The sequence below is a fragment of the Stegodyphus dumicola genome, chromosome 4 (genome assembly GCF_044657685.1).
Source record: "Stegodyphus dumicola isolate Sdum_Otavi_A_Nest chromosome 4, ASM4465768v1".
NCBI classification, from domain to species: domain Eukaryota; kingdom Metazoa; phylum Arthropoda; class Arachnida; order Araneae; family Eresidae; genus Stegodyphus; species Stegodyphus dumicola.
In genome coordinates, this window is record NC_140771.1 from 139,458,458 (window position 1) to 139,474,091 (window position 15,634).

At 32.3% G+C, this 15,634-nt stretch overlaps 1 protein-coding gene across 1 annotated transcript in view; it reads left to right on the top strand.

The window, feature by feature from the left end:
• The first annotated feature begins 892 nt into the window (after positions 1-892).
• The window catches only part of fliI (FLII actin remodeling protein), a 175,271-nt gene continuing 160,529 nt past the window's right edge, over positions 893-15,634 (top strand). Inside the window, exons 1-3 of the mRNA XM_085815549.1 lie at positions 893-1,045; positions 7,235-7,345; positions 14,358-14,510. Coding sequence (XP_085671675.1) covers positions 983-1,045; positions 7,235-7,345; positions 14,358-14,510 — 327 coding nt within the window. The 5' untranslated portion in view covers positions 893-982. The remainder of the gene's footprint in view (positions 1,046-7,234; positions 7,346-14,357; positions 14,511-15,634) is intronic.

Genomic DNA, 15,634 nt, shown 5'->3' on the forward strand with positions numbered 1-15,634 from the left:
TGCGCTTGCACAGACGCATATGCGCAGTAGTAAATGTCTTGCGCGCGCGCGTAAAACGCCTATGGGCTTGCGTCAACGCGGCGCATGCGCAGATTTTAGCTTTGAAGTCCGAATTATAGATCATTCCGGATTATGGGTGTCCGAATTAACGACTTTTGAATGTATATATATATTTTTTATTCAAACACAGTTCCATTGTGAATTAAATTATTAATCTTACTGTGAGGTTACCTTGCCTAGTTTTGCTAAGTTTAGCTTAATCGTTGAACTTGACAAAGCAACCGTATCATGTAAATATAAGATTAAAAATATCTGATACTAGAATATCTTAATGAAGATTATTTTACGTGCACTACATTTTTTATATAAGAGTTTATAATAATATGCAGAGTTGAGATATGAAAAAATGTCAAGACTCATGTGATGTTATATTAAAAGCACCAGTTTTAACTATCAGAAATTTGGCCCTTTTAAAAAATATTTTAAATGTTGTGCATTCCTAACACAAAAGTAACTTTAAGAGAAACACACAATTTATCCCTCCTGCCATCAAAGCTCTGATACCTATCAAATTCGTTAAAGTTACGTGGACAGAAATGGCGGCATGTTTGAAGCTCAGTATTTAGGATGACAAAGGTTATCATAATTTTTCATTTATCGCTCCAAAATGTCGCCAAACAAATTTCTCGCCAAAAAGGACTAATACTAAAGCTGTGCCGCTTTTTATACGGTGAAATACGGAGAAGCCATTCAGTTGTATAATGCTCGAAATCGTTCAAACATACATTTTTCACGGATATCCATAGACTTATTTCAGATTTCCGAATCAAAGTTTCGAACCATGTTTACATCGAAGGAAGTTGTTGATGCTGGGCGGAGCTTCGTTGTGACGTCGGCTTACGCATGAAGCGACGATCACGTGACCTCCCTGCGCGTTCGGGGATTTAGCTCTGACCGTTGGAGAATTTGTAACCACAGAAAGATGGCTGTGACTGGTGTGTTACCGTTCGTGCGAGGAATTGATTTTTCTGGAAATGATTTTCAGGTACAACATAAAAGGCTTCGTGAGACAAATGTTCATAATCCGAAATCTAATACACCTTTTACATTTCTATTAAATATATATATTATATTTCTTCAAATGTATAAGACATAATATCTTTTATTTTAACCTTTTATGGTAAAGGTTTTGAATATCCAAGAAAATTGGGTTAGCAATTACAATTTCAGAACGAACTGTTAATTGAAATCTTGCTGAAGCTGATAGGTTATGCTGTAAATTTGCCGAAGACATTCTTGGAATTATAGTTATTTAATGAAGTGTGATCAGTTAGATCGTCGAAATACTCTATGATTGGAATTTAAATTATATGTAATTAGAAGTCAGTATTTTTATTTTGGGTAGGATATAAAATTTCTGAGAATCATGATTTTTTTGGACACAACATAGAACATTTCTAGACGCAACATAGAATAAAAATATTCATACTTTTTATTCTATGTAGTATCTAAAATCTAGCCGGTGAATAATTAGGCGATGTTCAGTCGCTAACATTTGGTTTCGGACACTTATATTATTGAATTTGTTTACGTAGATATTCTACTAAATACTAGAGCATAGACTACTTATTTTTTCCCTACTTTAAGCATTCCTTATTGCAAATCGATGACATTAAAATATTCCTCATAAAATAATTTATTCAAAAAGTGTTAATCAATAATTTGGAAATTTTATTTCTTGTCATGGTTTTAAATGAAAAAATAACGACAAGATTTATCATCTGTATTTAGAAATTATTACTTTTTTAGCTAAATATATTAATGATTTCATATTTGAAGTGACTGTGGCAAGACAATAGAAATTAATGTCAGGTTCTTTTAGAAATTTCATTATTTTTAAAAATCGTAAAATTATTCAAAATATCCAAAGCAGTCATAGCTTCAAAGTGTTAAACTATCTTTGAAATTATGAAACAATGGAAAATGCACTCAAGTTTGGATCATTTTCAAGCTAAAACCAAGGATTTGAAGATTTATCCAATAAAAAAAAAAAAAAAAAAAAAAAATCAAACAAGCCCCCAAAATTAATTTGTACCTCATTTAGAAAGTTGATGGTTTTCATGACTTTTTCTAAAAAGATTCTCAGTTATTGTAAATCAGCAAACATTATCAATCTGTGAAAAAGAAACTTACTAGTAATTTAAAATACAAATACTTGCTCTAGTGTAGAATTGGGTGCCCCTTCGATTGGCGACAAAGTTTTAAAAATTTTGGCGATGAAACCTCACTTCTGGTCACCACGATAGTTTTAACTTTGTTTTAGCTTCCCGATTTTATTTATAGATTGATGTTTACATGAACATATTTAAAGCAGTGCACAAAGCCTAGTTTGTGTAATTCTAGGATGTTTTCGTAAGTAAAAACAGATCGATGTGTACATGGACACAGATCTTATGCAGTTCTTTGACTTCTTATTTTTGTTTTGTGTAGCGGCCATCTTGAAATTGTGCCTTCCTGACGCCGATCTTGGCGTCAAAAAAGAATCGCCAATAAACAAGGGGCACCCAATTGTAAACATTTACCCAAATGTTAATAATTTTAAATAAGGATTATGCGATTCATTAAAAAACTAAAACACTTTCATTCTTCTCTAAATTTTTCTGTAATTTAATAGCACTGTTCTTCCTAAAGTTCACAATCTGTTTTGCTCAAAACAAAAATTTTGAGAATATCAGAAATTCGGCATTGCACAAACCCAGATAGCACTAGATATCTATCAAATTCATTTTCTCATTTTTCCCTTAAGAAATTTTACTTTAAAATTTTACATTTCTGCAGAAATTTTGCCTCAGTTTCTTCCATTTGGCTCCATTATCTCCTTTTTGCTTGGCATATTTCAAACCAAAACATTATATGAAAGTTCATCACCGATTGTGCACTTATTAAATAACCTATAACCTTGATACCAACTTCATGAATAATTTTTTATTATTGGGTGTATATATAAGTTTCGAGGTATTTACACAAGACGATGGTGTTACTAGTATTGAATCCTATCGGACAATCTTGTAACTTTATACATGTTAAACTGCCAGCAGTTCCATCTAAAATCAGTCTGCTTCATTTCGCTGAAGTATAAACAACAGACTTTCTATGTGCTCCTCTCATGTTAACCTTTGTACCAACAAAACAAAATTTACGGAAAACGCTTATTTTTCATTTTAATTTGAAGAAAAGTGCAGCTGATGGACATTGACTGCTGTGTTTTTATTGATGGAGCATATGAGGAACATGCTTCGTCAATAAAAACATGTGACCAGTAAAGTTTGAAAACGCCGAGTTGGAAGGGTTATTGAACCAGGATTCATGCCGAACTGGAAGAGGAGTTTGCCAAAACATTGGGAGTGACTCAAGGCCAATTTCAAAGTGTCTCAAGGCTATGGGTATAATGCAAAAACAAGGAAATTTGGTTCCGTACGAACTCAAGGCCAAGACATGTCAAATGCTGTTTTTTTTACGTGTGAATGGTTGTTCCAAAGGCAAAATTGGGAGGGGTTTTGCATCGAATCATAATGGGGAATGAAAAATGGATCTACTACCACAACCCAAAGCAGAGAAAATCGTGCAATAAACCGGCCATGCATCAAAACTTCAACGACCAAAACGAATTCACGGCAAGAAGCTAATGCTGTGCATCTGGTGGGATCAGCACCAAGTGATCTATTATGAGCTAATCTAGCCTTACGAAACCATCACTGGGGAACATTTCAAACAACAGTTGATGCAACTGAACTGAGCTTGAAGCTCAAAAGCCCCCAGTATGCCAAAAGATATGACAAAATGATCTTTCAGCATGACAATGCTAGCCCACATGCTGCAAAAGTCGTCAAGGAAACTTTGGAGGCACTTCAATGGGATGACCTACCCCACCCGCTGTATTCACCAGACATTGTTCCTTCTGAATTCCACTTGTTACGGTCGATGACTCATGACTTTGCCAAGCAACAATTCACTTCATACGAAGAAGTCAAAAATTGGGTCGGTTCTTGGATCGCCTCAAAAGACGAGGAATTTTTTAAATGCAGAATCTGTATGCTACCTAAAAGATAAGGAAAAGTCGTAGCTAGCGATGGATAATATTCTTTCAATTTCTCTGAATAAAGCTTCAAAGTTATATATAAAAAAAAAAAAAGAAAATGCTCAAAACTTATTTGCGCATCCAATATTTTGTGAATTCTTTCTCATATAACTATCAACTCGTGGAAGCTTGAGAGATAAATCATGCAGTGATGCCTAAAGGAATTTTTTTAAATATTAGTTAATGAATACCAAACCGCATGGTAATTTTTCATGTTGATATTATTCTTGGCGAAGATTATAGACTTCAACCAACTGCAACTCGAAATATAAGTGTTTTGACAAGGAGAAATTTAACACAAATTTCTTTGTGTTTTCCATTTGCAAATAATATATTTTGTAATAATATTTATCAGCCAAAAGATCTGGAGCTAAGCATTAAGAATATATAGAAATTTATTTATTCAGGACTCTGCATTTGGGAAAAATAGGCATTAAATGTGATAAATAAAATAAATTGCTATACTTAAGTTCCTCAGCACTAGAAGCAAGAACAGCAGCATGTCTATTCAACAATCTCATAATGCATTGCTAATAATGTATAGTGAATCTTAGCTAAGCGTTATGATGATAGCCACAAATTTATGTTTCGGATATCACAAAAAAAGCTTATTTTCTAACTAATGGAATTTATGGAGAGTAAGTAATAAATGAAGATGATATTTAGAAGTTTTCCTTTGCGATCACAATGCACCAATGATCAATCAACTGAGAGACAGCATAATCTGTAGTATACAGAGTCGTAGCTAGGGTTTTCAGCGCCCTGGGACAACTGAATATTTCGCACCCCACACTGCTTGCCAAGGATGGAAAACATTTAACTCTAAAATGTCGTAACATCAGTTTGGCACCCCTTGGATTTTGCGTTCGGGGATAGATGCCCCCCTTGCCCCCCTGCTAGCTACGCCCCTGGTAGTATGGTTCCAAATCCAGAATATATCACTACTGGTAGTGGGGAAAGTGACAAAGTTGTTGACTTCCTGGGAAAAAAAAAAAAAATCATTTGACAATTTAGTCAGAATATTTGGCACGGCAGCTGCAGTATTTGAGCAATGGAACATTCTAATTAAATAAGAAATTATATCTGTTTATTAAAGAGAAATTATTAGAACCAAAAATGAAACAACTTACATTGAAATAAATGTTGTCACAAATGCTTCATTATTTCATATTTTTATTATAAGTTTACATATAAATGTACTATATTTAAATCACGGTAAAGTGCAGAATTGCCCACTTATATGCCGCATATCGAGACAAGGCAGTGAGCAGTGCCAACTTTGTACAATTCTCTGATGATTTTTTTTAAGTAAAAATAGGTCAATGTGTACATGGATACCAAATTTGTGCAATTCTTTGACTTGTTATTTTCAAGTTCATGCAGAATCACCCACTTATATGGCGCATATCGATGTGTACATTGACAAAGTCAAGGGAGTGTGCAATGACAAGTTTGTAAAAATTCTCAGATTTTTTTTTTTTTTTTAAGTGAAAATAGGTCGATGTATACATGGATAATGTGTTTGTGCAATTCCTTGACTTGTTATTTTTAAGTTGGCGATTTTGAGAAACGCACGAAGCAGTGGGTGACTCTGCACTTTCCCCTTAAACTGATGATATAAATCATTGAAGTTCTGATGAGGGCAGATGTCGGACTTCGGATGTACTGCTGTACATATAAATATGTAAGATTGATAAAAAATATATGAAACTCGATTAATAATTTGAATGAAACTCTATTAATAATTTGGCTATGTCTCCTTGCTGAAATATAAACTGTGTCTTTATCTGAAAACTAATCCACATTATGTCACCTTATCTTTCTGCATTGTGAATGCTTCTTGTCCAGTCACAGAGCTCAAGATTTAAAAAGATTTCAACTCTTATAAATACCCCTTTGCTGAAATGTGCAGTTACTTTTTTACTCTCTCTGCCTTCTAGCATGTGTCTTGTTTGCTTTGCTGTATCATTTTAATAAAAGTTATTTAAAACTGCGAGTTGATTATCGCAACCATAGTGATGTGTAGAAAGAAATTATTCATCAAGAAATAAAATTATATGGAGAATATCAGCTACCTTTGGTCTCCAAATTCCCTCCGTCTATTATGCATCCTATTTGTACGCTAGCAACATCTATAACCATCTCAACCATGATTAAGTAGTAATTGGGATCATCTACAAAATTATATATAATTTGTATATATATCTGTATTGTATTTTTGTTAAAAATAATTTTTGGATAAGTTTAAAAAATACATAGCATATATCCAAAAAATAAAGTATATATATATAATTTACAAATTCTTTTTGTACTTTTAAGAGTTTTAATGTGTGTTTGAAAATGACACATATTGAGGTGCTGGTAGAGAGCTGTTGAACAACTGACAAGTGTTCTGCTGGCATAAATTGCTCTACTCATGCAGACCTCAGTACAGTTGAAAAGATTTTTTTTTTGGGGGGGGGGTATTAAAAATGATAAAATAACAAAGAAATTTGTTTTAATAAATGAAAAAAGTTAGATCTAGCATTTGTATGTTGCTTATATCTAATTGCACATGTTTAAAATGTTATAGCTATATTAGCATTCAGATTTAATTTTAAAGAAAATCTCATTACTGTAATTTTTGTAAGCAGCTCATTTATTTATTTATTATTTTATTTAAGACTTTTAAAAATCAGTTTGAAAGTAATTTGGCTGGTGGATATACAGTTTTTTTATGTAAAAATTTCAAGGCATTTGTACGAAATTGTTTTTTTATCTCTTCAAAAAACTTCCCTATCATGTATCATTTTCTTTCTGAGCTGTTTTCTATATTTTTCCCGTGTCATCACATCATTTACTTTGTAAAAGGTATAATAATTTTGCAGTAAATAAATCTTGATCAAATAATTCTTGATATATGATCACATTTATGTGCAGACAGTCCAAATTTAATGCAAAAATTAAAGAGAACAAAATTTAAACAAAACTCATAAAAGCATGATCTATATCTGTCTATTTCTTAATATCATAATTTGCAGACTATGGAAATTTTACAATAAATTTCTATCCAGCCTCTATACGGAAGTAATAATTGCTATTTTTTTTTTCCCTTAGGAAGATTATTTTCCTAAAGCTGTGGCTGAAATGACTGGTCTAAGATGGCTGAAATTGAATAAAACAAATATTGACTGGATCCCTGATGAATTGAGTAATTTGCAGAAGCTGGTAAGAATAATTTATAATGTGTATTAACGTAACTATCTTGGTGCAGTTTGGTGGGTTTTTTTTTTTTTTTTTTTATATATATATATATATATATATATATATATATATATATCAGAAAAGAATGATGCTTGATAATTGCAAAAGAATGTTTCTTTCATGTATACTCAATTAATTATTTTTTTTATCTATGGATTTTTGTGCCTTTTGTCCTGGCATAAATTGCATAGTGATTGATCCAATAATGTATTCAGAGCATTTATTGCCTTAAGTGATTTTATGGCAAAATGCTCTATTCCTGCAGAAATTTGCATTAGGATCACATACTGATTGAGTTTAAAGCAAAAAATGTCGAGATTTGTTTATAAAAGTCAAGAGTATAACAAAAAAGGACATATAAAAGTGACTATATTGTTATGCAGATGTTTTCTAGAGTCTGATACATTTTGAAAATCTGGCATCTAAGGTGGTTTTATTGGTAGGTAAGTATTGAATGGTTTTTATCGTCACTATAACAAAAACTGTTTAATTTTTCTTTTGTTTTACTGTAAGGATAAGTTTAGAGTTGTATTTTTGCATGAAGAAGAGGAGGGATATTTTGGATATTTTCTTGATACAAACAACAGAAAATGTAAGACAAAATTTCTGATGTTTAGTACAATTTGATATCATTTAATACAACATTTATTGCTGCAACAGCATTTCCTTGTTGATAAAAATTAATCTTTTCCTTACTTTAAAACTGAATTTTGATATCTGTGATAAAAAATCAAAATGAAATAATTATTGAAATATGCATGCTTTCTGGATCAAAAGTATTCTTACCTATATGAAATATTTTGCTTTACAAACATAAAAATTAATATTTCAGTTATATGAATTTTAGTAATCAAATATTAACAACTTCATATTTTTGAAATTTAAAATAAAAACTAACATATACAGGGTGTTTCAGCTAATCAGTTACAAACTTTCAGGAGAGATAGAGTACACTTAGATGATGGAAAATCACATAGGTTGAAAAGGCTTTCCTAGCACAGTTGTGACAATACAAAACACAAGAAAAGAAGAACAAGGGGAGGAACATGTATATTATGCTTAGTACAGCAGAAATCAAGAAATAAGAACAAAGAGAGATAGTGATCGTCGTCAAAGAAGGTGTTCGAAAATGTGATGTTGGACCCTGATGCAGGCCTCACATCTCCAGCACATTGGAAGATGTGATGTTCTGAAAAATATTGGGCATGTTCCAGACTTCCCCAACAACTGCCACTATGCATGCAACAAATTCTTGAGCTCTTTTAATGGGAGTTTCATACACTAGTATGTTGATGTACTCCCAGAGGAAGAAGTCAGTGCAAGTGAGGTCTGGCAATATTGGTGACCAATACACCGCACCTCCCCTACCGATACCATGTTCAAGATACGTTTCGAACACCTTCTTTTTGATGATGATCGTCTGTTTTTGTTCTTGTTTCTTGTTTTCTTCTGCACTAAGCATAATAAATATATCTGTAGAAGGAGGACCTGTTTCTTATACACTGCAATTACAAGTAGGAATTTTTGTAAAAATTTTGAATATTTAGTCAAGAAGCAATGACATCAAATAAAAGAGTAACTTGGACGCCTAGAAAGAGATGTAATATTATTGTGTTACGATAAAGTGGTCTTTCCTATGCTGAAATTGCAAGACAGGTTGGTGGTTCAGTGACTACATCTGGAGTCCGAAAGTTTTGTTTACGATATCAGGAGACAAATTCTATAAAAAACAAAGAAGGAAAAGGCTGGAAAAGATGCACCACATCTATTGATGACAGAAGAATAAAAAGACTATGTCTCCAAGATAGAAAAATGTCATCAGCGGCCATCAGAAGTGATCTGAATGATGCTGGTGTTTCTGTCAGTTCAAGAACAATCAGGAGAAGATTAACAGATGTTGGACTGAGAGGTAGAATTCCACGAAAAAAGCCTTATCTTAATTTTCAGCAACGAAAAAAAAAAAAAAAAAAGACTACAGTGGGCAAAGGAACACATTAATTGGACAGATGATCTGTGGTCACAAGTTATATGGAGTGATGAAACTAAGATATTGTTATTCGGTAGTGATGGGCGAAAATATGTAAGACGTAGAATAGGAGAAGAGCAACATCCTGACTGCATTCAAGCAACTGTGAAGAACTCAGTTAGTGTTATGATTTGGTCATGCATGTCAGCAGATGATATTGGTCGCCTTCATGTCATCGATGGGACACTGAATGCCAGAAAATACATTGACACTATTCTAGAACCAAAACTTCTACCTTCCATCAGAGATCTCTTTCCTAACAATGCTTCATTTATTTTTCAGCAGGATTCTGCTCCTTGCCACACAGCCAAAATATCGAAAGAGTGGTTTCGTGCAAAGAGCATTAAATTGTTGTCATGGCCAGGAAACAGTCCTGACCTCAATCCTATCGAAAATTTGTGGCACCGTTTGAAAACTCTTGTCCGAATGAGGCGCCCATCAAATAAAAGGGAATTAATTAAGGCTATAATTGTTTCCTGGCATCATGTAATAACGAAAGAAGAGCTTAAAACTCTTTTTAGCTCAATGAAATGTCGATGTGAAGCTGTAATCAAAAATAAAGGGTACCCTACTAAGTACTGATAACTCACTGCAATCATCACTATCTAATGTATATCGATAACTATTATCGTTTAACTTTTTTTGTATTGCAAATAATTGAATTTTGTGTTTTGTATTGAATTCAGTAATAAATTCTCTTTAAAATGATATATAGTTTGCATTTTGTAAAACGTAACGTTTTCTATAAGCATACAAAATTCAAAAACATAAAAATTCCAAAAGTGTCCACAATTTTGGCCACCACTGTACATCCGGGATTAGCCAGACAATAACTGGTTTTTTAGTGTTGTCCAGGGTTTGAGAATTTTATGACCAGCTAAATTTTTTTTTTTTTTTTTTTTTTTTTAAATTTTAGACCTATATGTTCAACATTACATTTGTAGACATTCTCTTATGGGCCGTGCATCTCTCACCCAACCTTGGAGCAAGTGCTCTTGTTAATTTTGATGGGGGCATGGCTGCTGGTCTCGGCACAACTTTTTACTTAGTTATTTGGCAATACAGCAGAGGCAATGTGTTTATGTTGTTTTTGTGTGTGAAATAACTCATCTACAGGTTTTTGATCATTTTATCTCTGTTCAATTTTTGTCCCCTCATGTAGCAATGGGCAAAAGAAAATGTGTGTTAATGGTAACCTGCAACAGGAACACAAATTTTTTTAATTGTTTAATGGCAATAAAGATGAATGTGTTTATTTCCACACAGTGTACTGGAGAATTTTCTATTGTACTAAAGGAAAGGATGATATGGTAACCACGTAAAAACAGCTGAACATAGGAGTGCTATTAATATTACTGCTTCAGCAAACATAAGATTTTTTTAAAGTCAAAGATGGGAATAACAATACCAGTGATCTGGAGCATGCTGCTGAAGAAGCTGCATTTTCATACCCAGACTGCTAGACATGAACTCAGTTTCGAAACACCAGAATGCACATCTAAACTGGTTAAAAAGTTACATGATTCAAAATTTTCAGCTTTTAGAAATAAATGCGAGGCAGTTATTGTTAACATTATTTCATCATTTATATTTGATAATGTGTTGCATTCTTTGGAAAGCATTAAATGTGAAACTGAAACATAGATAGCTCAAACAGAAGTGAAGTAAAACTTGTTACAATTGTTGTATTTTAGTCTGGAGTAGGGAATTCAAGTTAAATTTTTTAAATTTCAATGAAGTGTGAGGTAAAAATGCTCAAATTTTGACGCAGTATTTTTTGCAGTTTGTAAAAAAATACGGTACTATTCGGTTTCGAGGGCCTTAGAAAATCGCCAAACTATTGTTGATGCCAATGCTGCCAAAAATAATTGCGGCAACCTTAATAAATGCGGCAAGAAAGGAAGTATAACAGTAAAGAACTATTTAAGATTGATGTTTTAATTTAGATGAAACATTAACTTCATATAATACTTTATTATTATTATAATTTATATGAAAAAAGCTAAACATAAGTGAATGGAAGCATAAGAGTAAATAACTATTTCAGATCATTATTATAATTTATATAAAAATTTCTAAACATAACTGAATGGATGCCTGCATCGCTATTTCGCTACCGACATACTATCGTTGGTTGTTTAAACGTAATTTTCTATAATGAATGATGTCTTTTCTTTGAAAATATTCTCGGTAAAGTGCAGAATCGCTCACTTATTTGATTGCCGCTTTTTACAAGGGTAAAAACAATTGGATTTATGTCAATTTTCTTTTACTTTTTAAGTGAAAATAGGTCGATGTGTACATAGATAAAGTCAAGGGTTTGCCCAGTTGCATTTTTGTGCAATTCTAGGATATTTTTTAAGCGAAAATAGGTCGATGTGCACATGGATACCGAGTATGTGCAATTCTTAAAAACGCGTCAAGCAATGGTTGATTCTGCACTTTACCCAAAATTCTATTGCCGAGTTTTCGTCATGGGCTATTCCCAAATTGTTAAATCCATGGAATATCAAAAAAGGATTTAAAATCAAAAAAAGATTAAAAAATTAAACTAGTATTTCAATGGTGTCTTAAGAAATATAGATCTGTATAAACTTATGTAATCTGAAATCAGCACGTACGTTAGATTTGGCGAGTTGTTAAATGGGCGCGTTTGCTAGATTTGGCGCTTTTGCGCTTACATTTTCGCTGCAATTTTTTTACGGCCCTCGAAACCGAATAGTACCAAAAATACAAACATAAAGAAAAGTTGATTTGTTATACTACTGATAACACTAATTTTGGTGTAGTGAAAAGAAATGGGAATGAAAATGCATTAAAATTCAAAGTGATTTATATAGAACTATTTTAGGATTTGTTTGTTCAGCTCACATTGTACACAATTTAATGCAAACAGCATGTGATTCTCTACTCCTGGACATAGAAAGTAATGTTATAAAAATTATAAATATTTTCACATTATGTACTGTAAGAGTAACAAAACTTAAAAATAGTTCTGTAAATTTACTGAGGAAATGCAGCACTTTTTTTCCATCAAACAGCAAATTCTACTGTTCCATTATGATTCCTTACCAGGAAAAAAAAAAAAAAAAAAGCGTACTCAAATCCAACAAAAACAAACACTGATTAGTAAAATGACTGTTGAATTTGAAGGTTGAAGTCAGCTCTCATCTGGTGTGCAAGCATGCATACCTGGATTGCCTCATAAATACATTTTGACTATGTCATGGATTACCTATTTTGGCATATAGTATGTCATTGGCTTGAGAACGCTTTTCAGTGGAGAGGGGTGGGGTTGGATAATCAGAAATAATTCTCAAAGCCTTATTTTTAAATATTTTATCAATCATTTATTGTACAGCTAAATCGCTTTCTTCATATTCCTCGACATTCTCTTCCTTCTAGCACTTTTTTATCTCCAACATTTAAAAAAGGTCCTCCACAAAGATATTTTTTCTTTTATAGTCCTCGTATGCTTTGCCATATGGAATTAACCTAACATGATGATTCATTTTCTTGGTAATAAAATAGCGATAAATTTCTGTGTACATTTTATGGCAATGCGGAATGTAATAGTTGAAAAATGAAGTAAAAAGTCATTGTCTGCATCAAAATGTCTTGCTGCTCATACTACAGTCAAAAGTCGTTAATCCGGACTCGTCGGGACTTCGGCGATTCCGGATTATCGATTTTTTCGGATTATAGATCATCAGTTTAAATCTGGTAAAATGGCATGCAGAAATTATAAAATTAAAAATATGAAACCGTAATTTACGAAATAAAGAACAATTATGATCTAAAGGGTATCAAAATTTACAAAAAAAAAAAAAAAAAAAGAACTTAATTTTTATTTGCTTACTTTATTAAAAATTTCTTTCAATGTAAGTTGCTTAAATTGCTTCGTTTTTTATATGATAATACATTCTCTTTAATTCTATAAACAGACATAATTTCTTGTTCAGTTACAAAGTTCCGCTGTTCAAGTCCTATAATTGCTGTGTCGAGAATACCGACTAATTTGTCAATTGAAATTTTTTCATTTTCAATAACCTCTGTCACTTTCTTCACTATCGGAAGTGAATTATAATGACGAGGCATTTGATTTAAATCATATCAAAGACGGAGTACATCGAGATGAAATACTACATTTAGTAAGCAATTATAAGCCAAATAAAATAAAAACATCTGCCCGGAAGATAAGGATAGTGCTGACAGATCAACTTCCAATTCATTGCGTGCCGCAGCATTAAAGATAAACAAAGGATATGCCTTTATCCATTTTTTGCAGCAATTCCACTTTTTCTTAATGGACTCCGAAACATACTTTCGCTTTGTAGATCTTTTACGTATTAATAAATATATATCAAAAATTCTATTTGACATAATCGAAAGTTCAAGTTTACTTTTATAAAATTGCTCTAACAGTCTGCAAAAAATAATAAGCCGGATCCAATTCGAAGATTAAGGAACAACGCAATCTGCAACATTAACTGAAATAGATAATTAGATAATTTTAGCATAGCTTATACCGTCCGTTATACATTAAACGTGCCTTCGTAAACGTATTTTGGGCACGCGCACAATGCAAGCGACGCATGCGCAGAAAGTTTGTAGCTTTGAGGTCCGGATTTAGATCATTCCAGATTATGGGTGTCCGAATTAACGACTTTTGACTGTACAACTTTTGTTAGCAAAGAAAAATTTGAAACATAACAATTTCCAGAACTTACAAGCATACATACATAACATATTATTATTATGAATTATTTGAAAGTATGTCGGATTTTTTTTTTTTTTAAGTATATGCTAGCTTTTGTGATTTTTGAAGTGGAGTCACAATCACTTCATACATACATCAGTTTATACATGTATTGTCAATTTTCAACTGTGATCATATAGTTTTAAGATAATTATTCCATGTTTCACATATATTTCTTTTTCTTTCTGTAGGAAGCATTGTCTTTAGTCCGTAACAATTTGGTTACCATTCATGGGGAAGTGCCAACATTACCTTGCCTTCGATATGTAAATTGCCGCTATAACAAATTGAAGAATTCTGGTATTCCAACCAATATTTTTGATCTTGAAGATCTAGTTGTTGTGGTAATTATTATTTCAATAATCTCCCATATTTTGCATCTTGAACATATGTTTCCTTTTCTTGGCCAGTTAATATCATTTTTGTGAAATGTAATGCATTAAATTAATTTATTGTGCAATTAAATGAAGTTTTCATATAAATCTCTTTTACAACATTGAACAAAAACCTCTATTAGGTAATATGTCATAGATTATTGCCGATATTATCTTGAAAATCTGATATAGTGTAAGTATTGATTTTCATCTTCTTTGTGTTAAATTTTTTTCATTGGTGCATTTAATAATAGTATGCTGTTAGCATTAAAATGTATTTAATTTAGAAAACTGATTAACGAATTCAATTTCAGCCTACTGATTTTCAGGAAGAATGAGATGAATTGCATTGTAAAAAATAATTTTATTTTAAGCCATTAATGATTTAAGACACAATAACACGCCGAATAAATACTAATTCAGAAGTCAAACAACAAAAATCAGCGTTATACCTACACAATTTTCACAGGACTAGTTTCGATGGTTTTACTGAACCATCATCTTCAGCTGCAAAACCGCAAATGAACAAGATAGGAAATAATGATTAGATAAGAAAGCCTGGACAAGAATAAGCAAGTGGCGCCATCTGTTGGCGAAACCAGAACTAAAACATAATTTCTCTAAAAGCCGAAGGCAAATTTGGATTGGAATTAGGATCGTTAACTAGAACAGAAAGATTTTTATGAATGTGAAATGCCTCTAGAAAATCCAGTTCTCCAATGGAAGATGTTTTTTGAATAATTTTGGCAGCAGAAAAATTGAAAGTGTGATTTTCGGACCAACAATGTTGAGCAACGGAAGACTTCTGTGTTTCCTTTTTTCTAACATATGCCTCATGTTCTTTGACGCGAAATTTTAAGGCTCTCTTAGTTTGGCCAATGTAAATTAAACCACACTGGCAAGGAATCCTATAAATACCCCAGGAATTCATATCCGGAATGGGGTCCTTGAGTATAAAAGTTGGAATTTTATTGATGGGAGAATAAACAACCCAAAAGTTAAATTTCTGCAAAATATGTGCAACTTTATAGCTAATTGATGGAAAGAAGGGAATGACAACAGAATTTTTATAATCTAAAAGAAGAGTGTGCCTT